Source organism: Myotis nattereri (genome assembly GCF_964212035.1).
Source record: "Myotis nattereri genome assembly, chromosome: 15".
Taxonomy (NCBI): Eukaryota; Metazoa; Chordata; class Mammalia; order Chiroptera; family Vespertilionidae; genus Myotis; species Myotis nattereri.
The window spans coordinates 41,248,737-41,273,417 of NC_138090.1; the positions used below are offsets into that span (position 1 = coordinate 41,248,737).

The following is a 24,681-nucleotide window of genomic DNA, read 5'->3' on the forward strand; positions in this document are numbered from 1 at the left end:
GTGTTCCTGGCCCTTTGTGAGGGTCAATGCTAGAGCACAGGAATAGCCAGTTAGCTCCATCCCTTCCCTCACAGGAAGTATCTCAGCATGTGGAAGGGACACAGGCTACAAAACGGAGAAAGGCCAAATCGTTTTGAGGTCAGGGTGGGACATCTAAACATAAGGAGCGGAAGTTGGTGGCTAGTTAGACTAAAAGACGCTAGAGTAAGTGCCTACTCTCCCTGCTAAGCAAGGGCCTCTAGCCTGGGAATTCTTACGAACTCTGGTCTATGTGTTGAGCAACAGCTCCCTCTGCTGGCCTCGATACATTTAAGTGTAGTATCCATCTATCTTGTGTCGGGTATGTGCTGGGAATGCAAACTGCTCCTGGCCAGTGTCTAGATAGCTGCACCAGCCTCCTCACAGATCTCCCTTCCCCTGAAACCCCTTGCTCTATCCCCACAGGATATAAAGGGGCTCAAGCTACTTAATATGCTTATGAGGCCCCATACCTGGCCCCTGGTGACCTCACCATCTTTGCTGCTCCCCTTTTGCACTTCGGATAAGTGGTTTGGGGGGAGTCAAGTACCTTGAATCTATAAATGCCATAATCCAAATTCACATGTATGTGGAATTTTGCATAAAGATACATGAGGTTCTCAATTCTCTGCCGCCTAATCAAAGCCTTCAAGTTAGAACTTATTCCCATTCCATATGAAGTCTTTACAGCAACCAGAACTATCCATGTGTGTGCTCTCTAGATCTTTGGCTTCGCCCTACCTAAACCCTTCCCTACCGCCCTTCCTCTTGTCCTAAATCATCTTTCAGGTCTCAACTGGGGCATCTCATCCTCCCAAAAGAAGCCTTCCCTGGGCCTCCAGAATGGGTGGCAGCTCCCTTATCCCCCTCAGCCCATTAGAGCCCTGAACATTCAGGACGGTCACTGGTGACATGTCTACTACCTAGGGCAAAGCAGTTTCCTAAGGCCACGTTTTTCTCCACATCTGCAGATTGTCCCGGCCCTCACCACCCAGCTCATGCTAACCGGAGGCCGGGTGTGATGACAGAGCAAGAGACAAGGCTTAGTAAATATTCTTTGAAATGGTGAAAAGATAAAAGGAAAGGCTGGCGTTTAAACTAGACCACAAACCCTTTGAGGCCCTGAAGGGTTTCTCATTCAACCGATCATCCAACCCAAAATTAAGCATGCGGGCTTTGGAGTCACCGCAGTGAACAGGTTGAACATCTTCCTCCTGATATTCCAGTTCCGTAGCAGTTCAGATTGGAGGTGGGGGGAACCAAGTGTTAGGCCTCTGACACGGGTGGCCTTTTCCTTCCTGGCTACGGAGAGTGAAACCTAAGTGAGACGCATGCGCATAGAAAGGTCCGACTTCTGCCCGGAACTTTGGTTCTGGGCGCAGCGGGGCATCGGAAGCCCAGCTAGTGTGCTCAGCCGGAAGTGGCCGCTTAGGGCGTGGAGCCGAGTTGACGGTGCGGAGCCTACCACGGCGGTTAAAAAGCGTAGAAAATCCGGATGGAGGCTGTGGCGGCCGCGGCGGCGACAGCAAGGAAACCTGAAGAAGGTGAGGTCAAGGCGGCGGGAGGGGGGGCTGCGGTGTCTGGGAAATTACTCCTAGATCGCGAAGGAGGACTCTGTAGACCTGCCCTCGGCCTTACCTGTCCCTTCACCACTTTGTCCAGGTGAACCCCTCTCTGTGCGGGCTGACCTTTACTGTATCTCCTTCCCCGAAATTAACCTCTAACACGTTCCAGGCCAGCCTTTTCCATGTCCCGGTTCCTCCTGGCTAACTCCCGGGTTAACTAACGGGAACCTCTCCCCTGCCCCGGGCTTACTCTACCTGTGTCTCAGCCAACCCTGTTTCTCAAATTACTCCTTCATTTTGTGTAACTGAGGCTTCCGTTTCCCCAGACTAACCCTCCTCCTGCCCCATGCAAACTCTACTTATCTCAAACCAACGGTTTGCTCCGTCTCATTCTAATTCTTCCCCCAAAGTTCACAGCCCCATCTGCCACCTCAGGGTGCTTGCTGGTAGTCCATTTCTGTGCTCCCCCGGTCTCTCTCTATAGCACTTTTAATCTATTGCTCTTGATGCCTTCCCGTGAGCATCTAACATGCTTTTGTTTTGCTCGACTTAAAATTCCATCCCCTCCTTCAAAGTAATCCCATGTGGGGTGAAGTGTGGCTGGGAGGCTGAAACATCACTGGCCAGAAATTGATCATTGTTGAAGCTGGATTACTGGGGGGGGGGGGGGGGGGGTACTCTCTATTTTTGTGCATGTTTGAAATTGTAATTCCTTAACTAATAAAGAATTTAAAGATTAAAAAAAAATGTTTTAGCCTAAAGAGAAAATCTATCCCTTGATCCCATGCTACCTTCCAGAAACCATGTTATCATTTCCAAAGAGTCGCCCATCCTTGTTTCCATCTCCCCATCTCCCACCCACTGCAGTCTGGCTTTTACCTTCAGGAACTGCTCTGGTTAGGGTCCCCAGTGACCTCCCTGTGTCACCCTATTCGGTGATTTTCTTATTAAACGACATGGAGAATACAGTGCTATTGACCCCTCCGTCCTTCTTTAAGGTTTTCCCTTGGTTTCTCCGACACCCCCCTTTCCGATTTCCTTCCTATCAAGCTCAGCCTCTAGTATTTGTTTCCCAAGACTGCTGTAGCAAATTACCACAAGCTGGATAGCTTTAAACAACAGAAATTTATTCTCTCACAGCTCTGGAGGCCAGAGTCTGAAATCAGTATCACTGGGCAGATATCTAGGTGTCAGCAAGACAGTGGGGGGCACCCTCAAAGGCTTTAAGGGAGAGCCCATTCCTTGCCTTTTCAGCCTTTTGGCGGTTCCTGTCATTCCTTGATTGTGGCCACATCATTCCAACCCCTGCTTCCATCTACCTTCACATTGTCATCTCCTCCATGTATGTCAGATCTTATGATGGCGTTTAGAGCCCACCTGGATAATGCAAGATATTCTCCCCATCTCGAGATGCTTAACTTAATCACATCTACAGAGACCCTTTTGTTGCTATTGTCGTTGGCTATACAAGGTAACATTAACAAGTTCCAGGAACTAAGACATGGCTATCTTTTTGGAGACCATTTTTTTAGAAGTCTTTCACAGGCATATCTTCTCCTCATCCAGTTAGGGCTCTTTCCTAGCCCTTCGTTTCTCATCTTCACACATGTCCCCGTCCCTGCCCTCCCCATGACCTTTAATTTCTTTCAGCTTTAATTGTTGTCTTGACTCTGTAACCCCCACAACTCTGTCCCCAGCCCAACACTTCTCTCTGAGAAGTCTCTAGCCCCATGTACTAATGGTCTCTAAAATGCCCCTTGGGTGTCCCCTGGTTCCCTCCTACCTTCTATGTCCTGAACTGGCATCAGCATCTTCCCTCAAACCTGCTCTCCATGTCTTTGTCTCAGACAGTTTGACTAGTTCAGGGGCCAAAGCTCTGGATCTTAATTGGATACCTCCCAGCCCTTCAGCCCCATGGCTTATGTACTTGGCCTCCCAGATATCTTTTTTTAAAAAATATATACTTTTAATTAATTTCAGAGAAGAAGGGAGATAGAAACATCAGTGATGAGAGAGAGTCATTAATCGGTTGCCTCCTGCATGCCCCACACTGGGGATCGAGTCCACAACCCGGGCATGTGCCCTGACCAGGAATCGAACCCTGACCTCCTGGTTCATAGGTAAACACTCAACCACCGAGCCATGCCAGCCGGGCCCCAGACATCTTTCTAACCACCACTCCTCTTGTCCCTTCCTCCACAGCACCTGCTCTGGTCTAGCTCAGCTTTAAAATAATTTTTTTGTGTGTTTAAATCTTCCCGTGTCCGGCTGGCATGGATCAGTGATTGAGTGTCGACCTATGAACCAGGAGGTCACAGTTCGATTCCCAGTCAGGGCACATTCCTGGGTTTTGGGCTCAATCCCCAGTCGGGGGGGACATGCAGGAGGCGGCCAGTTGATGATTCCCTCTCATCATTGATGTTTCTATCTCTCTCTCCCTCTCCCTTCCTCTCTGAAATCAATAAAAATATATATTTTTTTAAAATCTGCCAGAACCGGTTTGGCTCAGTGGATAGAGCGTCGGCCTGCGGACTCAAGGGTCCCGGGTTTGATTCCGGTCAAGGGCATGTGCCTTGGTTGCGGGCGCATCCCCAGTGGGGGGCATGCGGGAGGCGGCTGATCGATGTTTCTCTCTCATTGATGTTTCTGGCTTTCTGTCCCTCTCCCTTCCTCTCTGTAAAAAATCAATAAAATATATTAAAAAAAAAATCTGAAACCTGTGTACCTGTAATCATTACCCCCTTATTTTTCTCCATCCCAGCTAAGCTACCTAAAGGAGTTGTCTATACTTTCTTTTTTAAAACGTATTTGTATTGATTTCAAAGAGGAAGAGAGAGATAGAAACATCAATGATGAGAGAAAATCATTTATCAGGGCTCGAGCCCGCAACCCTGGCATGTGTCCTTAACCAGAATTGAACCCAGGACCCTTCAGTCTGCAGGCCAATGCTCTATCCACTGAGCTGAACCAGGTAGGGCTATACTTTCTTTCTTTCTTTCTTTTTTAAAAAAAAGAATAGTTTATTGATTTTTAGAGAGAGAGGAAGGGAGAAAAGAGAAACGTCGATGTGAGAGCGTAATATCAGTGAGCTGCCTCCTGCACACCCCTCATCTTTTTGGTGCACAGGACAACAACGCCCAACCAACTGAGCCACACCAGCCAGGGCAAGGAGTTATCTATACTTTTTGTCTGTACTTAGCTCCTGCTTGCTGCAGTCTACCTCTCAGCTTTCCATTTTCCAGGGCCTGTATTGTCTTTGATCTTTCCTATTCCTCCATCAACTGGGTGCTTCATGAGGACAGGAGCTGGCTTGGATTCCTCCTGTGGCTCCTCAGCATTACTCAGTTCAGGGCCTTGAATAGCTTTAGAGTTGCTAAAGAATGGTTTGGAAGAGAATGAATGAGTGAGTGAACAAGTTAGTGAATGTATTACATTTTGTGAACAAACGAAAAGGCAAAGAATTGAGTGAATCGGTGAACGAAGTGGTAAAGGACCAAGTAACTACACCAAACACTTCTGCCTCAGGGCCTTTGCACTGGCTGTTCCCTCTGTCTGAAACTCTTCTCCCCCAGAAATATCATAGTTCAGTTCCTCACCACCCCAGGTCTCTAGTGAAATGTCACTTTTTAGGCAAGCTCTCTCTGTCTTAAAATTGCAGCCTTTCCCCCTCCCTGTCCCCCATTTTCTCCTTTCCTCTGAATTTTTTTTGCATAGCTCTTAAACCACCTAACACTGTATGTTTTCTAACACACTATATGTTTTTTGTAAATGTTTTCGATTATCTGTGTCTCCCACTGAAATGTCAACTACTTGTTTATTGTGGTATTTCTAAGGCCTAACACATTGCCCAGATTATAGTAGGTGCTCAATAAATGTGAAGTGAGTGAGGGACTGAGCACCCAGTCCCTCCTACTCACCCCCACTCCCTTCTACTCACCCCCACTCCCATCCCAGACTAAATCATCTCCCCTCTACCCACAGGCTGCACAGAGCCCAGTTCTGGGCACTGGGGGGAGCTGAGCTGGATGCCAGTCCCATCCAGACCCCTGGACAAGGTGGAAGCAGCAGAGACCATTCCAAAGGCCCTGGGCAATGACGCCTCTGGGACTGAGAATGCAGCAGTGAGTGCTATGCTGCATGCCGTGGCGGCCAGCCACCTGCCTGTATGCAGCCAGCAGCAAGGAGAGCCTGACCTGACCGAGCAGGAGAAGGTGGCCATCCTGGGCCAGCTGTATCACGAGAAGCCACTGGTGTTTCTGGAGCGTTTCCGCACAGGCCTCCGCGAGGAGCACCTGGCCTGCTTTGGCCACCTACGTGGTGATCACCGTGCAGACTTCTACTGTGCGGAGGTAGCCCGGCAGGGCACCGCTCGGCCCCGCACCCTGCGTACTCGCCTGCGGAACCGGCGCTACGCTGCCCTGCGTGAGCTCATCCAAGGTGTGGGGGCAGGTGGACTGGACAGGAGGGGAAAGCGAGGCAGAGCTAATAAGAAGGATGCAAGAGCAGAAACAGACAGATCCTGGGAGACAAGTGCTGAATCAGGGATTCAGGGAGAGACAGACAAATGTGAAGTGACAGGGTGACATTAGGTAGACTACACAAATAGGGACCCCGGGAAAGAGAATGGGAATGACCGAAGTACCATTTCAGATCTGTGAACCGAGGACACAGTGCCTAGAGCCATGATAACTGGTTGTCTGTCGGGAAAATTAGAGCCCTCCCTCACACCGAACACAAAGGCATTGCTGGAAACCTAGGGGAGTGTGTTTATGACCCTGGCACATAAAAGCCCACTCAAACAAGGCACACGTGAATGAAAAGCATGAAGGAAAACATCCATCAGTACCTGTGTGACCATGACTGACAAGTGTTTTTGTGACCAAAGACACCAGAACTAAAGGTAAAAGATGAGAGCAAATGAAGCAGAGAAAGTGAAGTTTCTTGTTAGGGAAAAGGCATGGGCTGAGGGAAATGAAAGAGTGGGACACAGCAACAGATGAGCAAGATGAAAACAGGAGAGAATGAATGGGGGCGCTGGATGACAGAAACTGAGGTCAGAGAAGGGGAGGGTGACTGAGAGCCAGGAAAAAGGAGGGAGAGAAACAGAATCTGGTGGGAAATACAAAAGCTGGGGGTAAGAGAGGGCAAGATGGGAGGCAGGACAGGGATGGTCACGCTCAGGTGCTCCAGAGGCCAGGATTCAGGTAGATTCCCACCGGCTCTGAAAGTAGGGCAGGAGGGACCGGGCTCCCTTTAACTGTCAACTGAGGCACAGAACTGCCCCTGTAGGAACAGGCAGCCAGGAGAAATGCAGAGGACCCGGGTTTAGGGTGCTAGGGATGCCAGGCCCACCTGGGGGGTGGCTGCAGAGAGGAGCACTAGGGAGAGCTGGAGTCTGGAAGACCACCCGGAAAACCACACCTGGGCAGAGGCCCTGTTCTACCTGCTTCTGTGCGCACACATGCCAGCTCCCATAGACATACACTTAGGTGTCCAGATGTGTGCACCAACAGCCAGGATGGGACTCAGTGGACAGGCACACAGCCTATAGACTGCACATACATCTGCCTGCAACATCTGCACACTGCAGTCACAGGTACCTGTGGCAGTGTGTGGACACCCATGGGAGGATGTGGGCATGGGCAGGGCAGAGTCCTGCCCTGGCATCTTGTCCACAGGCCACCAGTGCCTCAGGGGCAGTATATTCATGGGCCTTACTGTGCAGACACATGCTTGGACACATGAGTAGGCATGCAGATACAGGCCTGGTCACACAAATGTGCTCAGATGCATGAATACTGGTGGCCACAGGACCTCAGGCATCTGCATATTTTCGTACATATTTGCACACTTGCACTTGTGTGTTCATGTCTTCCTACCAGCATGATCACACACACACGCATGGACACGTCTGCCTAGATACCCTTACCCTGAACGCAGCCCCTGGCCCCGCCCATAGGCTCCTGACCCCACTCTGTCTCCTCTGTGCAGGGGGCGAGTACTTCAGTGACGAGCAGATGCGGTTCCGGGCTCCACTGCTGTATGAGCAGTACATCGGGCAGTACTTAACCCAGGAGGAGCTCAGTGCCCGCACCCCAGCCCACCAGCCACCCAAGCCTGGCTCCCCCGGCACACCCCCTTGCCCACTCTCCGACCTGCTGCTGCAATCCTACCAGGAACAGGAACTGCAGCAACGGCTGCTCCAGCAGCAGGAGGAGGAGGAGGCCTGCCTGGAGGAGGAGGAAGAAGAGGAAGAGGACAGTGACAAGGAAGGTGAGGACCAGCAGCAGGGGAGCCCCGGTATCTGGACTCCACAGTCCTGGAGTCTCCTTAGTCCATGGCACCAGGCTGGGCCCCACCTGCAGGAGTAGACATTGAGTCCTTGCCCTGCCTGACCCAAGAGCCCTGTGTGCCCTAGCCCTTCCCGACCTCTCCAGCATCTCCGACCCCACTCCTCAAAAGCACCAAGCAATCCCTCGCTGCCAGGGCTTTGCTCATGATGTTCCCTCTGCCGGGAATGCCTTCCCTTCACCACCCTCAGGTGTCTGGTCCTGACCCTATTCTGCAGCCCGCGGAGCACTGGTTGTCATGTGCTTGGTGTGTGCTCCAGGAGGGCAGGGACTGCGAGCTTTCTGGTCACTGTTATGTTCCCAGTGCCACCCAGCACAAAGGATGCAGCTCTCTGAACTGTGTTCAGCACCTACGTGAGTGTCCCCCTCACACTCCCACACTGTGGGTGTCTCCCCCGCAGACCAGAGCCCTGGCAAAGATTCGGAGGCCTGGGTTCCCGACTCCGAGGAGAGGCTGATCCTGCGGGAAGAGTTCACCAGCCGGATGCACCAGCGCTTCCTGGACGGCAAGGACGGGGACTTTGACTACAGGTGCTTCATGCCTCTACCTCCTCGTCCCCCCAACCCAGCACCCTATAGCCCTCAGCTGCATGCCAGGTCCCAGGCATCTCCATGGAAAGCCTCCGTGTTGCTAGAAGGCCCCAGAACAGTTCCAGGCCATGGGCCCTGGGGTCAGACAGCCTCAGGGTTTCAGATCAACCAAAGACCAGTGGGTGACCTTGGACTAGCTTTGTCCATCTGAGAGCCTCGATCCTCTCCCCAAATGTAAGGAGGGAATGAGCAGGGCTGACATTCAACTCGATAAGATATTGAAACATTTTCACTTGGTGGCCTGGCAGGATGCCACTACCCCAGGCCTCCCAAATGTCCCCCGGAACCCCACACCTCATGCTGCAGGAAGTAATCCCTGGCAAAGCTAATGTGTAGCAGGAGGGGCCTGTGGTGGGGGCCCTGCAGTGTTGGTGGGTAATTTCTCCAGTATAACCTCAGGGCCAAGATGCATGGGCCACCTGCTTTGAAAAGGATTTTACTATCAGGGAGAAGGACGCAGGAGAGTGAACTATCAAAATTGAAGATAAGTGGTTTGTCCACTGAGGCCATCTGGCTTGTGGTCCTGAACACCAGCATGGCAGCAGAGGGCTCTGGTTTCAAACACAACTCTGATGCAGTGTGAACAAGCAGACCTTTGGGGGCACGTCAGCTGAGTGGGGATCATAACAGCCACTGGCCCAATCTAGACACCCTGGCTCTGGAGTCAGGTCCAGGTGGTCACTTCCAGCCTGGACCAGCCTTGCAGCCTGAATGTCCACAGTGAGGGAGGGAGCCCTCAGTGAGGGCACCATTGCTGCCATGAAACCCACAAGGAACCCAGGCCTGGCATGAGGAATGAGGAATGATGGAGACAAAGCCTGTCCCCTCTCCAGAGGCCACTGCTGGGCAGCAGGGCCACATGGTCCCTCATGGTGTTCAGCCACCTCTTGCCGAGTGCCTGCTGTGTCCAGGCTTGGGATAGAGCAGGAAACAAAACCGATGAGAGGATTCCAGCCCTGAAGGAGGTCCCACTGTAGTGAGGACAAGCAGCATCAAGCGTATGGTGGTGATGGGCCACGAAGAAAAGGTGGGGATGGGGGGAGACAGGGTGGCCAGGAAAGGCTCTCTGAGTAGATCTGCAGGAAGTGAAGGGTGAGTGACAGATATCTGGGGGAAGGGCCCTAGGGTGGCACGGAAGAATAGCAAGGCTGCCCGAGTGGCAGGAGGGAGGGCAGAATGGACAGGGCTTTCTGCACAAAGTGAGCTTGATGGGAGCTGAGGGAGGATTTGGAGTGGAGTCCGGCTCCTCACATTTTAGGATCACTTGTCACTTTAATATAGTTTCTGGGCCTCAGAACTAATGATCATGGGTCAGCATAATTCTTTGTGAGCCGGGCCTATCATAGTGCACCAGAACGCTGAGTGGTACCCTGGCCTCTACCCACTAGGTGCCAGTAGCAGCTCCCCAGTTTTGACAACCAAATGTCTCCGGTTATCACCAGATGTCATCTGAGGGGACACAGCCTTCCAGGTTGAGAACCACTGCCTTGGGAATGTGGGCCTCAGTGTCACCATATCACATCTTCCAGCTTTTAAAGAGAAACCAGAAGTTTTTATGTAAAATCTCTGATTTGGAAAATACTGCCTTTTGTTTGAAGCCCTGAGAGACCCAACATCCCCCTCCAAGGGGGTTAGCTGAATCTTAGAGCTGCCAGCTTACGGCCTTTGACCTCACAGGGCCGAGCCATTTCCCCAGCTTCCCCAAAGGGTGGGGTCTGGGCCCAGCCAGAGCCAGCCTCTGACACCCCCCTCCTCCCTCTGCAGCGCCGTGGATGATAACCCCGACTTCGACAACCTGGACATTGTGGCCCGGGATGAGGAAGAGAGGTACTTTGATGAGGAGGAGCCTGAGGATGCACCTAGCCCGGAGCTAGACGGGGACTGATGGCCCAGCCACCCACCCTGTTTCCTCCTCCCCCACAAACAAGGCAGCTGATCAGTGGCTGGCTCAGAGACTTTCTCCAGGGACCCCAGTGAAGCTGCCTCATAGGGTCTGGTCCCATCTCAGACTGCCCCTCCCGCTGTGTCTGCAGTTCCCCCCAACCCAACCCTGCTTCTGTCTTCATTGCTCTTTCTCGGGGTTTCTTTCTGTCTTTGGTCTCTTTTTCTCCCTGCCTTTCTGTCTCCCTCTCTCCACCTCAGTCTCTTTCCTCTCTGCCTTTCTGTTTCTCCTCCTCATTCTGTGCCTTGGCCTCTGTCCCCCCAACAGGGTGAACATCCTTCCCTTGACCAAGTCCAGCAGGGCCCTTTGTAGCTAGAGCCAGCCAAGTCGACACCAGTGCCCAACCTGGGGTCGGGCTGATCCCTGGGCCCCAGAACAGCTCGCTATCTCCCCTCCTGGTCCCTACTCTGTTATTCACCTATCCCATTTGTCAAGCTCTCCTTGCCTCTATACGTTCCCTTCTCTCCTTCGGCCTTGTGGGCCTGTGGTTCTTCCTGCCAGTCCGTTTCCATCTCTCAGCCTTTATCTCTGGGTTTCAGTGCCATCCCCAGTCTGGCTGCTGAGTGTGGCCTCACTGCAGGCAGAGGGAGACCACAGGTGTCCACAGCCATCACCTCTCCACTGGGACCCAGCCCTGGGAGGGATGGGCAGGGGAAGCACTGGGTATCCTGGGCCTGCCAGCTTGGGAGTGGGGGGAGGGGCACTCTCCCCTCCCAGCCCACAGCCCCCTCTGCCCAGCCACAATTTTCCCTTTCTTCACTTCCTCTGCCTCTCTCTCCCTCTTGTTTACACTCCCCAAATACGCACAGGCTGTTATCATGGGTCCTGAGTCATCCCCCACAGGCCGCCCCTCGTCTCTGCCCCCAGCCAGCCACAGGCCCGCCCCACAGAGCCCCCTGCCTCCCCGGCTAATGGGAGCCAGATGGCCGCCTGGTGACTCAGCCACCGGCCTGTGGGAACCCAGGCATCCCGCCTTCCCATGCCCCCACACCCAGCTCATGCTCCCCCAGTAGACACATGGAAAAGGGCCGTCTGCTGGAGGAGGGCATGGCCACGGGTCAGGGAGGTGGGGCCTGGGGCCTCTCAGCCCTGTGCGCAGCAGTAGCGGCATCCTTCCACAGCCAAACCTAAAGGACCCTTCAAGCTGCCCCTTGGGGCATGTAGTCCAGAGTGAGCAGAGGCCTGGAGGCCTCCTAGGGCCATGACGACCCCCAGGCCTTAGCTCTGCCCTCTGGGTCAGCCAGAATTAGACCCAGACACAGAAAGTGAGAGCCGGATGGGCCCGGAGGGACGTTCAGGCTGTTCAATGAGAAAAAAAAAAGGAAAGTTCTGGTTTCTGAGCAGTTCTGTCCTGTGCCAGGCCCGAGCCAGGTGCTTGACACTGCGCTGAATCCTCCAGACATCGCTGCGAACTAGGGACTCACAGACCGGGCAAGGGAGGCCCAGGAAGGCGGGCGGCCTTCAGAGGTGAAAAGGCAGGTCTAGAACCACAAGTCCTAGAGAGCTCCACTGGCCTGCGGTCAGCTATCGGCACTCAGGGTGGACAGATGCACAGACGTCCTCACATGGGAAGACGAGAAGACTTAGCTGTTGATGACGATAGCAGCTAAGCTTTGGGGGCCTCTGTTGGCACCAGGCACCGGCCTCCACACAGACTTGACTGAATCATCTTGACGGAGAAGTCAGTATTTGAATCCCAACCATCACGGTCCTGTGCGCCTCGTGCTATCAGTACTGGTAATCCACCTCCCGGAGGAGGCCCAGGGTCGTCCAGGCAGCTGACTCACAGGAGAGACGTGTGTCCTGGTGCCTGTGCTTATGCCTCAGGTTGTGAGCACACTCCTACTCCAGGCATCAGCCCTTGGTGCACATTGTCACCATTCGATCATTAAATCTGTGGTATACTGTGCCGTACATAACTTTTTGTTTTAAATGAACACTGTGGGATAGGAATTGGGGTATGTCAGATGGTGGGAGACCAGCGTCTGTAGCGGAGGCGGAGGTGGAGCTAGTCAAGAGGAATGGAGAGACACTTCCCAAAGGTCACGGCCTCTGTGCTGAGACCTGGAGGTGCCCCAGTGGCCTGGCCCTCGCTCCCAGGTCTGGGGTTGGGGTGGGTGGAGAGGCTGAGTCAGGAAGGGAGGGCCCTGCTGGGGGAGCGTCTCTCAGTGCACATCCGGCCCCCACCCCCGGTCTCCTGTCTGTCCTGGCTGCCACCCCCACGTCTGACACCTCTGTGCGTCCTGCCAAAGCTGACAGGGACTCCACGAGCCTCTAATGCCTGCCTGCTCTGTCCTTTGTCCTGCTTCTCTCCCTCTCCCCCCACCCTCCTCTCTATCACCCTTTCATTCTGTCTCTGCACCTCTCTGGCTGCCATTGTCTACCCTTTCTTCCTCGTTCTTCTGGGCGTCTGCCTCCTTTCTCTCCCTCATCGCTCCCTGAGCTCCCCTCACTGTCTCATGTCCCCATTTCCCCTGCCTTTCTGTTGGGGCCTCCCCTCCCTGTGTCACTCCTGCTTGTTTGCCCTCATGTTTTCCTATCCCTCTCCCTGCTGTCTTGGCCAGCCCCCGTCATATCCATCTCAATCTCTGTCCTCTCTTCTCTGGCTCCCAAACCCTGGAAGCCCAGAGAAGACATCCAGGTTAGAGGTTCACTGGTGGCTCCTGGGAGCCCAGAATGAGGGGTCACCTCCACCCAGAAAGGGGGTGGGAAGGGCAGTGAGGTTGCAGCCTGTCTGGCCAGAAGGAAATGTCTATGCTGTGGCCTGGTCACCCCCCCCCCACTGGCCCCCAGGACCTGCTGGGCTGCCACCACCCCCGGGGCTGGGACAGAGTAAACACTGCCGCCGGCAGCCGGGATATTTATACCAAGGGCTGGGCGCAGGTCCAGTGCCCACCGCAGCCCCTGCCCTGCCCTGCCCGCCACAGCCAGCCCCGAGCCAGCGTGGCACCAGCCGGCGAGGGGACATACCGCAGAGGCAGCCTCCACTCAGCCCGGAGGCCACTGGGCTTGCTGCCCAGGATGCCAGCAACTTCGCTGAGGACGCACAATTCCCCCTCCCCTGGAAACAGCAGCACAAAGTGCTCGTGAACATGAACACACATACACACCCCACTGTGAGCTCAAAATGCCCTGAAAGGCGATGCAAAATAGAAACCTACACAACTGCTCACACACTGAGGCCACCAGCCCACATGTGGGACGACACAGACACCACCTGCTCAGACACCCACAGAGGCTGAAAACACCAGTCCCCACGATGGGCGGACACACACACACCCCCTGGAGAACGGCAGCAAGCATGCTGGAGACACACCCGTGGACACACAAACATGCTCAGAACACCAGCGGCGCGCACACTGGTCACAAAGTATAACCCAGAAACATCTGGCCCAGACACTGGGAACTGTCACACACACACACTGAAAACACTGCTCATGTGTAAGAAACAAAATACACACCACCTCTGGAAACACATCGTTCTCCCAGGCCCATAAACATACACAAAATATCCACATTTCAAGTCAAAATTACACTGAAGATACATAAACTCACCTGGAGGAAAACAGCAAAGATGCTAAGAAAAAAATTCAGACACATAACACGCCCCAGGCATATGACCTATTGTAACACAGACCTCCCAAATCACACGTGTCAGGACACAGCCCAGAGAGCACACCGACTTGTACAGCAACCACACACACCAGGAACACAGCAGTCACCACACGGAGCTTAGCGCGTGCTGGGAACACACACACACACACTGAAAATCCCCTCACAGCCTGTGGGCACCCAACTGGTATGTTAAGACCCCTATGCTAGACACACAGAACTCACACCACAAAACTTGGGGACACACACACACAAAGGTCCTGAACACATTCAGATTCACATTAGAAACACAAGAGACCAATGCTTGGAATGTCCAGCAATTTAGCTGTTTGTCTCTCTGTTACCCACTGACCCCAGTCCCAGGCCTGTCTGGGGGAGGGGGCAGGAAGGCCTGAGCTGGCCTCCCCTAGCCCAGCTTCCTGCCCTCTGGGGGCTGGATAGGAAGCTGGGGCTTCAGCCGGAACCCAGGCTACCCGCCTTCAACTTCCCTCCCTGAGCCTGGGCTTTGGGGGAGGGGAGGACAACCCTGAACCCCGGGTCCTGCCCATGCGGTTAGCTGGGGGCCTGAGATGCCTTATCCCTACAGGGCCTGGCCACCCCAGCGAGGAGGGTGAGGGCAGGAGCAGAGCTCACGTGGTGAGAAGGTGCTGAGCCCGAAAGTTTTTCTGGCAGCAGGCAGGTGGGCGGGGTGTGTCAAGAGGGCGTGGCCAGGGCTCAGCACTGGGAGTGTGAGTGAATCCCCAGGGTGCAGCCAGGACTTGTCCTGAGGCCCAGGCACGAGCTGGGCTTGTGAGGGCCACGACCCTGGGGATGTGTCTGGGTTTGTGGGACTGCTCTGTCTGGGACCAGACCGGGCTGTGACAGTGTGTCTGGCTAAGAGGGGTCAGCTGCCTTCTGCAGGGCCATGTGGGACTCCCCAGGCCTGAGTGTGTGGGGCCGTGAAATGTCAAACTGAGTGGGCATGACCACCTGGCAGTCTGTAAGACCGTGACGTGTCAGATCTCCGTGTATGGTGTGTGTCTGGGTGGGACTGTGACGAGTCAGTTCGTGTGCCTGTTTGTGACTATGACCCCATCCATAGAGGATGTTTGTGTAAACTGCTGGTGGCCTGTTTCATTTCCTTATTCTGTGAGGTGTGTGGCACAGTCTCTGAATCTGTGTCTGGTGTGTGGTGGTTGTGACTGTGACCCTACAGGATGTGTTTTGCTGTGTCCCTATTGACATCTCTGCTTGTGCTGGGTCCCAGTGAGGCTCCAGGCTGGGCTATGTAATGGGGTGTCACATGTGGGCTATGCCTGCTGCCAGGTGTCCTGTAGGAGTTCTGGTGTGTTCATTATGGGACACTGTCCATGCTTCAACCCCTGTTTGTGTGAATGAATGTGTGCACACATGTGCCACATCCTCGGGGGCCACAGTGACTTCCATGTCACTGTGTCCTTTCATAGGAGGCCAGTGACAATGGCTGCATTTCCTTGAATAGTGAACTCCTCCTGCCCCCACACTACCCAGCCCTCATTGCTCCCAGACCTGTGGCAGGTGGAATAACCACATTGCTACCCCAGGCTGGGCTGGTAGGATCCCAAGGCCCACTCATTCAGACCTAGTGCTGCCCAAACCTCCCCCTTCCCCCAGGCACCGCTGGGCAAAGCAGTAGTTCAGGGCCTGGGACCTGGGAAGGAGGGTGGGGGCCAGATGAGGGAATTGAAACCTGGGAGGAGGAAAGGAAACCAAGATGCCAGAGAAAGAGGAAGCAAGGGAGAATTCACAAGCAAGACCACAGCAGAGGGGAAGAGACAAGGCCCAGAGGGAACCCGCCGGCGCAGAGTACCAGCATCTCCCACCTGAACCCCTGTTGTTCCTGCAGTCGCCCACGGCTCCATTCAGTCTACTCTCAACCATCAGCCAAAGGGATCTCTAAGCACCGAAGTCAAATCATATCCCATCTCTATCCAGAATCTTGTCATGGCTCCATCATCCCCCAGGTACAGATTCTCACAGGTTCCCACCTCCCCCAGGGCTGATGTGCCCTGGCAAGCAGCACCAGTGCAGAGAGCCTTAACTGCCACTGCCTGGTTTGAGTGCCAGCTCTGCTGCTTGTGCGCTAACAAGTAACCTCTCTGTGCCACAGTATTCCCATCTGTAAGGTGGTCTCTGTTGCAGGAGTTGGCAAGATTTTTCTATAAAGAGCCCAATAGCAAAGACTTTTGACTTTGCATACAGTTTCTTCTCGACTTCGCCCTTGTAGCACTAAAACAGCCAGAGACATGGCTGTGCTCCAATAAAACTTTATTTACAGAAACAGGCAGCAGGTCAGAATTTGCCTGCAGGCTGTAGTTTGCCAACCCCTGCTCTGCTGCGCTGTGGGGAGAATGCAGTGAGCTGGTAGATTCATACCTGGCATGGAGGATTATCACTCTCTGGCCTGTGGGTGTTACCATCTGACTCAGCTCCCAACACCCTTCCCCTTGGCCCTCCTTTCCAACCACACTGGCCTTGTTCCTCCCTCCCTCACCCCAAGTTTATCCTCACTCCGGCCTTGCCTTCTGTCCTTCCCAGAACACTCTCCCTCTTCCTCCCCTAAGCTGCCTTCAGGTCCCAAAAGCTACCTCCTCCAAGAGATCCTCCCTGTCCCATCTCACACTCCATCCTGCTTTCCTGCCTTCGTGCCATTTACAATGTCTGTCTCTTCCCGGGAAAGTAGGTTCCTGGTGGGCAGGAACGAGGCTCTTCACCTCTCTGGACTTGAGTTTCCTCACCTTTAAAGTGGGCGTTGTGAGAATCCCCAGAGCTTGTTATGGTGAGTGAGTTGATTAACATAAGCACTTAGAACAGGGCCCAAAGTGCTCAATAAATAAATGTAGTGCTTACCAGGAGTACCTGGAACATAAGAAGTGCTTGGTAAGTGGTAGGAGGGGCAAATGAAAAGTGAAGCGAGACAGGAGGCGGCAGATGGAGCGGGAGGCCAGGAACATCGGTAGAGACCCTGTCAGCCAAGGACACCGAGACCCCCGTCCTCTCTCCACCTTTAATGGGCCCCGAGGTGGGCTGGCCGGGGGAAGGGGGGTGGGGCCGGTGTCCTTAAATACAGCCCGGCGCGACGGGCAGGGGAAGGGGAGGCGGGGCCGGGCCTGCCGGGGCGGGGCGGGAGGGGTAGGGGGCTCAGCTGCACTTGCAGGAGCGCACGATCATGTTGGACAGCTGCTCCACCTTGGGCTTGCGGCCCACGTAGTACACAATAGGCAGAGGCTCCAGCGCCTGCGGCACGCAGCAGGGCGCCGCCGACGCGCCGGGGTTGTGCTGGTTGTATAGGGCCAGGACCTGCGGGCGGATGGGCGCGGTCAGGGCAGGGGTCAGATTGCTCCCATCTCCCTACACCTCTTCTCACCCGTTAGGGCTCAATCTCTGCCGCTCCGCATTTCCCACTCTTGATTTGTATCTCAATCATTCTTTCTCCTTCCATCTTCTTGTCTCTGTGTATCAACCTGTGCCTTCCTGCCTTTTTCATTCTGTCTCATCTCTCGGTTTCTCTTTCTCCTTCCAAGCTACTCCGTCCCGTGGGTCTCCCCATATGCCCCGTCTCTAACTGTGCAGACGGTCTCCAGCTTCTCTCCCATCTCTACCACCCTCTCCTCCAGTCTCTCTGTCTCTATTTCTCCCTTCCGCCCTTCATCTCTGCGTGTACCTCTCTCCCTCCCCTCCCTTGGTCCCTGCTATCGCCAGCCCGGGCCAGACGCACCTTGCTGTACTGCGTTTCCAGGCTCCAAATGTAGGGGCAGGGCCCCAGGCAGAAGTTGGCGTGGTAGCCCTTGGGCTCGTGGATCCATTTCCAGCCCAGGTCCTTGCGGAAGTCGATGTAGAGCTGCCGCACGCAGCAGTTTTTCTCCGTGGAGCTGCGGGCGGGACACGGGTGAGGAATCCAGGTCAGGGCGACAGAGGGGCCTGCAAGGGCTAGCCATGCCCCTCCTCCTCTGTGTGTGTGTGTGTATGTGTGTGTGTTTGCACCATCTCCATCTTGGTCTCCCTTGCACCCACTGTGATAACAACAGCCAACAGTTACAATACTGATGATGGCCAGCACTGATAAAGCACTTCCTCCAGTCAAGCACTGTGCTAAGAGCAACATAATAAACAGGGTCTCGTGCAGGGCTCAAAACAAGCCTGTAGGAAGCCAGTGGCCATCCACAGGGACGGCTAAGTAAATCATGGCACATCCATACACTAGAACATAAAACAGCGCAGCTCCACGTGTACTGGTACATTCTACATGTGCAACAAATGTTTACTGAGCTAGTGTGTGCTGCCCTGGGATCTACAGGGACTCAGTACAAACAAAACAGACAGAAACCCCTGTCCTCTAGGGCCAAATGCGAGGGACTGTCATGTCGCTCTTCTGCTCTGAACACGGCCCCGCTTCACTAAGGACAAATGCCAGAAGTCCTCACCGTGAACCACACGGCACTACTGGCTTCGGCTCATCTCAGTTCCCTCTCCATTTTCACTCTACGCCAGTCATACTCGTGTCCTCACTGTTCCTCAGACGGTCCTACCTCAGGGCCTTTGCACTTGCTGTTGTCTCTGACTGGCTTACTGTTCACACAAATTTCTGCTCCAGCTTATTTCTTTACTTCCTTTAATTATTTGCTTAAATGTCCTTCACTCAGGGAGCCTCAGTCCTAGAACACTGCCTGGCATGCAGTGGGTGCTCAATAAATAGTTAAACAAATTAATGTCATCTCTTTTTTTTTCTTCAAATTAATTTCAGAGAGGACGGGAGAGGGAGAGAGAGATAGAAACATCAATGATGAGAGAGAATCACTGATCAGCTGCCTCCTGCACACCCCCTACTGGGGATCGAGCCCACAACCTTAAACGGAACCGAACCTGGGACCCTTCAGTCTGCAGGCCGATGCTCTATCCACTGAGCCAACCCAGCCAGGGCTAATGTCATCTCTTTAGAGAGTCCTTCCTGGACCATCCTACCCAAAATACCAATCCAAAAGACAGTTCCATTCAGTGTAACTACAGCATTGCAGGTATGTAAGAAAATATGAAAATGTCTGTGTCAAAAAAAAAAGAAAATGTCTGTGTCTGAAGTGGGACAAAATCTTAAAACCTGTGGAAGCTGAATAAGAGTTCATTATACTATCCTGGTTGCTTTTATATACATTTGAAATTTTCATAATAAAAATCAGGATAGGAAAAATACTCTCCAATATCTCTTTCTTTCTTTCTCTTTCATCTGTTTTATTTTCCTTCTTGGAACTTTTAGCTACCTGCTCTTTTATTTATTTGATATTGATTTATCTGTTCATTATCTGCCTTCCTCTGAGGACAGGACTTTTTGTCTGTTTTCTCTCCCAATGTATCCCTAGTGCCTACAACAGTGCCTGGCACGCTGTAGGCACTCTGCAGATATTGGATGTATAAATTAATTGTTCAATGGGTTAGGTTTTTAAAAAGCACATTGGAGCCCTGGCTGGTTTTGCTCAGTGGATAGAATGTCGGCCTGCGGACTGAAGGATCCCAGGTTCAATTCCAGTCAAGGGCACATGCCCGGGTTGTGGACTCGATCTCTAGGAGGGGACATGCAGGAGGCAGCTGATCAATGATTCTCTCTCATCATTAATGTTTCTATCTCTCTTTCCTTTTCGCTTCCTCTCCGAAATCAATAAAAAAAAAATTTTTTTTTAAAGCACATTGGAGAATAGTGGTGTATAAGATGCTACCGTTCTGGATTTATGGTCTCTGTGCCATGTTCAGATCCAAAGGCCAGTCCTCCCAAGTTGGGGCCCAGGCTTCTGTTTGTTTGAAAGGACCTGGGCACTAAATGCGCAGACCCCTGGGACCATGGCTGAGATGGACAGAGAGCTTGGCTAAAAAGCTTGACTCATGGGCAGACAAGATCTTTATATTCCATGTTTATAACATGTGAAAGAAGCACTATGCAAAGCTACAGGTACTGTATGATCCAAATTCTGTTTGGCATAAAGCAACTGGGAGGAAATTTATTGAAATGTTGATGGTGATATTTTGTATGTGGTATAATGAGTAATATCTTTTATATTTATATTTCTATGGTATCTATACTTAGTATGATGGACAATATTCTTTATCCTTTCCAAATTCTTAAGAGTGGATATGTGTTACTTCTAGAATCTGGAAAAAAAAATGTAGTCCCTTCACTCCCCTCAAATATAAGACTATAATTTGGACAAAATAAATTAATATATGGCTATATGTAAGTGTCTCATGCAGATACTCTTTGGAAGGAGACACAAATATAATAAAAGTAGCTGCCTCTTCAGTGAGAGGCTGGGGGTTAGAGCTGGAGGGTCTCTGAGATCCTTTCTAGGTTTGGTCCATGTGCATGTATTTACCTATTCAAATAGTAATCAATAGAGAATTCATCAATTCACTTCAAAACCCCGCAAGGCAGGCCTTATTATTATTCCCATTTGAAGGATGAAAAACTGAGCCTCAGAGAAGGATGTTGCCTGCTCACATATAGTATGTACGGGGTGGAGCTTGAGGTCAGGTTCACAGCTGACTCTATGCCACCCCAGAGCTTGGGCCTCATCTGCCCAGTACAACCATGTCAGCTTGAGCAGAGGGCAAAGGAGCGATGACACAGGATCTCCTGGGGCCAGTCCTTTCCATAAGCCACAGAGCCCCAAGAAGGGAGTCAGGGAACTGAGACCCCTGAGCTCTGCTGGTCCCTCCACAGTCTGGTTAGGACTCCGTTTCCCCATCAAAGATGGGGCAATGTTGGATCCAATAAAGTGTTGATAACCTGAGGGACTAAGAGGTATCAGGAAGCCTATGTATGGGCTCAGGGAGGGTCCTGAGCCCCCCAGACCATATGCACAGAGATGTGTATGTATGCACACACTTCTGGGAGGAAAGGGGCCTGGCGCTGGCTTCTCAGTGGGGTCCTGGACTCACAAAAGTGGAAGAGTCACTGTCCAGAATAGTCTTTACTTTCTGTTCCAAATCTGACGGGTTCTGAGGGCTAAGATTTGAAGAGTCCGTGATTCTATTACCCAACTCAGCCATTCTCCATGTGAGGTCCCAGGATAAGCAGCAGTATCACCAGGAACTTATGGGGAATGCAAATTCTCAGGCCCCACCCCAGACCTCCTGAACCAGAAACCGGGGGTGGGAGGTGAGGGCTAGCAGGCCAGATTTAACAAGTTCTCCAAGTGGCCCTGAGGCACTTACACTTCAGGGCCTGCTGCATTCCGGGCCCTGTTATACACGCAGTCGAGGCCCTTACAAAGCTCTCTCATTCAGTCAGCCCATTAGGACCCAACAGGGCCTGATGAGTATAAGAAACCCAGGGCCCCACATGGACTCTGGATGCTGGGGAAGGAAGGTCAGGGAAGCTTCCCAGTGGAGATGGTGATTGAGCTAAGAACAAGAAGATGGTGTTTGAACCTCAAACATACACAAAAGCAGAGAATATTATATTGAACCCTCATATCTCCATCACCCAGCTTCAACATTTAGCAAGTCATGGCCAACCTCACTGTATCTCTGCCCCTACCACTTCCTCTCCCCACATCACTCCACCCATAAATATTTCTATATGTATCTCCAAGAAATTCATGGCTATTTTAAAACATAACCACAATACCACATAAGACAAATTAATAATTCCTTGATATCATCAGATATCTAGTTAGAGTTCACATTTCCCCAACTGTCTCATAAACATTTTTTTTTTTTAGTCTGCACAAATTAAGATCCAAATAAGGTTTACGCATTGCTCTTGGTTGATGTATCTCTTAGGATTGTTTTTTATATCTACAGAACCATTCTTTATTTCCCACCCTTGCATTGTATGTGTTGAAGAAACTAAGTCAGGTTTCCCACAATCTAGATGTTGCTGACTGCATGCCTGTGGTGGTGTTTAACATGCTCCACTATCCCTATATTTCTAGAAAACTGGAAGTTGGATCTACCATCTTGATCAACTTCAGGTTCAATTTTTTTTTTTTTTTTGCAAGACTTCCTAGGTGATATTGTGTCCCTCTCAATGGAGGCTTACATGGCTGGCTGCCTTTCTTTGTAATGTTATTAGCTTTTGGCACTCAAGACCTCATATGTTCATTCATTCACAGAGTTGCTGGGCTGAGGGTAGGATCTGCAAGGAACTTGGGAGAAGAGCTGACTTTCCAGCTGGGGACTAGCACATGACAAAGCCCCAGAGGCACCATCAAAATATTAAGCAGAGGCCAGGCCGGCATAGCTCAGTGGTTGAGCGTCTACCTATGAACCAGGAGGTCAGGGTTGCAGGCTCGATCCCCAGTAGGGTGCATGCAGGAGGCAGCCGATGAATGATTCTCTCTCATCATGGATGTTTCTATCTCTCTTTCTCCCTTCCCCTCTGAAATCAATAAAAATATATATATTTAAAAATACATATCTATATTTTAATTTATTAAGCAAGGGAGGGGCAGGATCATATTATAATTCTAACCACAACATTCTAACTCTGAATTTTAACATTTTAGAAATCCAAGTTTTCAACTTTCTTGGACTGCAGTACGCCAGCACCTCAAGACACTCACACTCCAACATCATTTCCAACTTTCTAGGAGTTCCACATTCCAACTCTTGAGGATCTTGGCATTCTTGAATTCCAATATTTCAATACCGCATTCCAACATTCCAAAGTTCTGAGCCCATCATCACTCAAGAGGGCCAAGCTGCCACTGTCTAGATCCCAGCCTTCATAGAATGCAGCATGCTAACACCAAGCCCCAGTACTCTAGGGTGCCCATATTCTGGCTTTCTCCAGATCCCATTTGTGAATCCTAACATTTGAACACAGGATTTTATCCTTCTGAGCCCCAGATTCGAGGACTGCAATCTGCCAGCACTGGAGACGCCAATCTGTCAATAAACAGGAATCCAACAAGGGCAACCTTCCAATTCTGAATTCCCAAATTCTAGGATCCCAACACTCTTTGAGTCCAACACTGTTAGATTTCAATAACTAACACTGAATTCTAGCATCCTAGAGTCCGAACACTAGGATCTCAACCTGCCAGTAATGTCAGAGACTGAATCCCCACGTTCTTGGTGTTCAACATTCTAATAGCCTCTGATTCCCACACACCCGCAAGAAAACAACCTGATCTCAACGTTCTAGGACTCCCAGGTCACACATCCCTGCATTCTAGGACTCAAACCTCATCCCCTGAGTTTTCCAGGCTGAAGGAGATACTAGCCCGAGTATAGTACCAGCCAGGTGCCCACCCTGCAGCACCTGGCCAGGCCTCCCAGCCTGGAAGGCCTCAGTTTCACCTGAAGCAGTAGTTGGTGTCCAGGGCTCGGCGGTGTCGGGGGCTGTGCAGGTGCTGGGCTCTCTCCAGCGGGGTGGCCATGAGAAGCAGGAAGGGCCGGTTCATGCCATGAATGGTGGCCAGGTCACCCCGGCGGCCAATACTGATTCCTGTTTTAGTTTGGGAGTCAGGGGGTGAGGGGTGGGGAGACAAACACACACTCTTAGGTGGTGAGTGGGGGATGGGCAGGGAGAGGAGGGGACACACACACACACACACACACACACACTGCACACGGCACCGGGACAGAAGGGTGGGCCTCACCGTTGATTTCCACATGGAGTATGTTATCTTTGCTGTCACAGGAGCAATGGGCACTGAGGCGAAAGCCCTGGATTTCGCCTGTGAGGAGAGGGGAGCCAGTGTGAGGGTGTGGCTCACCCAGCCCCTGGGGGAGAAGGCAGGAAGGCTCAAACCCAGCTGCCCTCTCACTGCAGCCTCTTGACCCTGTTGCTGCAGCTCTCTGCCTTGCTGCCTCTCCCTCCACCCTCAGGTCTCAGTTCAAATGTCACCTCCTCCAAGAGGCCCTGCGGGATGCAGGCCCCACTCCCACGATGACACCACTTTACTTTCTCCATAGCCCTGACCCTCTGGGTCCTTTGTATTTGGCTATTTATTTCCCTCATTGTTCTCAGTGGAGAGCAGGATGCATGGGGGCAGGGATCCTTGCTTTCTTGTTCCCTGCAGGGCCTGGCCCACAATGATAAAAACAAACTTCTACTGAGTGCAGGAGGGCACGCAGAGTGCCAGGCATGTTCTGAACACTCTGTGGGCATTAGACCCTCACCACAGCCACCCATGTTCCAGGAGAGGATGCCCAGGCACACAGGAAGTGACTTGCCCCCAGTGGGAAAAGGCAGGGCTGGGAGAAAGGCTTCTTGAATGAATGAGTGGATTTTCTAAGCTCCTACTATGTGCTGGACCCTGTACTGGGTGCTCTGGGCTCAAATAATGACCAAGATAGGCCTTTGTCCAGTGGCCCCAGACACTCCTCCCAATGCCCACATGCTCCCTAACCCCCATCTTTTCATCTGGCCAAACCACCATTTATGCCATGAGTCTCAACACATTCACCCTTAACCTCGGGAAGCCCTCCTGGACCACCTCTTCCAGATGGGTTTGCTTATCAGCTCTGGGCTCCCCTCTTCTGGCCCTGATCATTCTAGTCATCACTGCCTGCTAGGGCTTTGGCAAGACTTCCTAGGTGCCTGGAAGTAATGGTGAGGACAGCGCCTAGAAGTCTGCTTGGTTACCAC

At 52.3% G+C, this 24,681-nt stretch overlaps 2 protein-coding genes across 6 annotated transcripts in view; one reads left to right on the forward strand and one right to left on the reverse strand.

Annotated features, from left to right (window-relative positions):
• The window catches only part of TGFB1 (transforming growth factor beta 1), a gene marked incomplete at its 5' end in the record, with an annotated part of 50,790 nt that overhangs the window by 19,946 nt on the left and 6,163 nt on the right, over window positions 1-24,681 (reverse strand). Inside the window, 6 exons of one of the 3 annotated variants that reach the window (XM_081107790.1) lie at window positions 16,349-16,436; window positions 16,835-16,955; window positions 17,252-17,396; window positions 17,815-17,968; window positions 23,388-23,535; window positions 23,690-23,767. In XM_081107790.1, the coding sequence (XP_080963916.1) occupies window positions 16,837-16,955; window positions 17,252-17,396; window positions 17,815-17,968; window positions 23,388-23,535; window positions 23,690-23,767 (644 nt within the window). In that variant the 3' untranslated portion in view covers window positions 16,349-16,436; window positions 16,835-16,836. Of the gene's footprint in view, window positions 1-16,348; window positions 16,437-16,834; window positions 16,956-17,019; window positions 17,397-17,814; window positions 17,969-23,387; window positions 23,536-23,689; window positions 23,768-24,681 lie in introns of those variants that run through there. The other 2 variants (XM_081107791.1, XM_081107792.1) reach the window with 2 other exon arrangements.
• Window positions 1,258-18,794, forward strand: CCDC97 (coiled-coil domain containing 97). 3 transcript variants are annotated; one of them, XM_081107795.1, is made up of 6 exons: window positions 1,258-1,562; window positions 5,565-6,020; window positions 7,575-7,856; window positions 8,335-8,464; window positions 10,289-10,351; window positions 11,827-12,383. In XM_081107795.1, the coding sequence occupies exons 1-6, from the start codon at window positions 1,514-1,516 to the stop codon at window positions 11,843-11,845; spliced, it is 999 nt and encodes a 332-aa protein (XP_080963921.1). In that variant the 5' UTR covers window positions 1,258-1,513; the 3' UTR covers window positions 11,846-12,383. The 3 variants fall into 3 exon arrangements, with proteins under 3 accessions (XP_080963921.1, XP_080963920.1, XP_080963919.1); XM_081107793.1 differs by lacking the exon at window positions 11,827-12,383 and adding an exon at window positions 18,437-18,794 and having other exon boundaries at window positions 1,442-1,562; XM_081107794.1 differs by lacking the exon at window positions 11,827-12,383 and having other exon boundaries at window positions 1,343-1,562; window positions 10,289-11,777.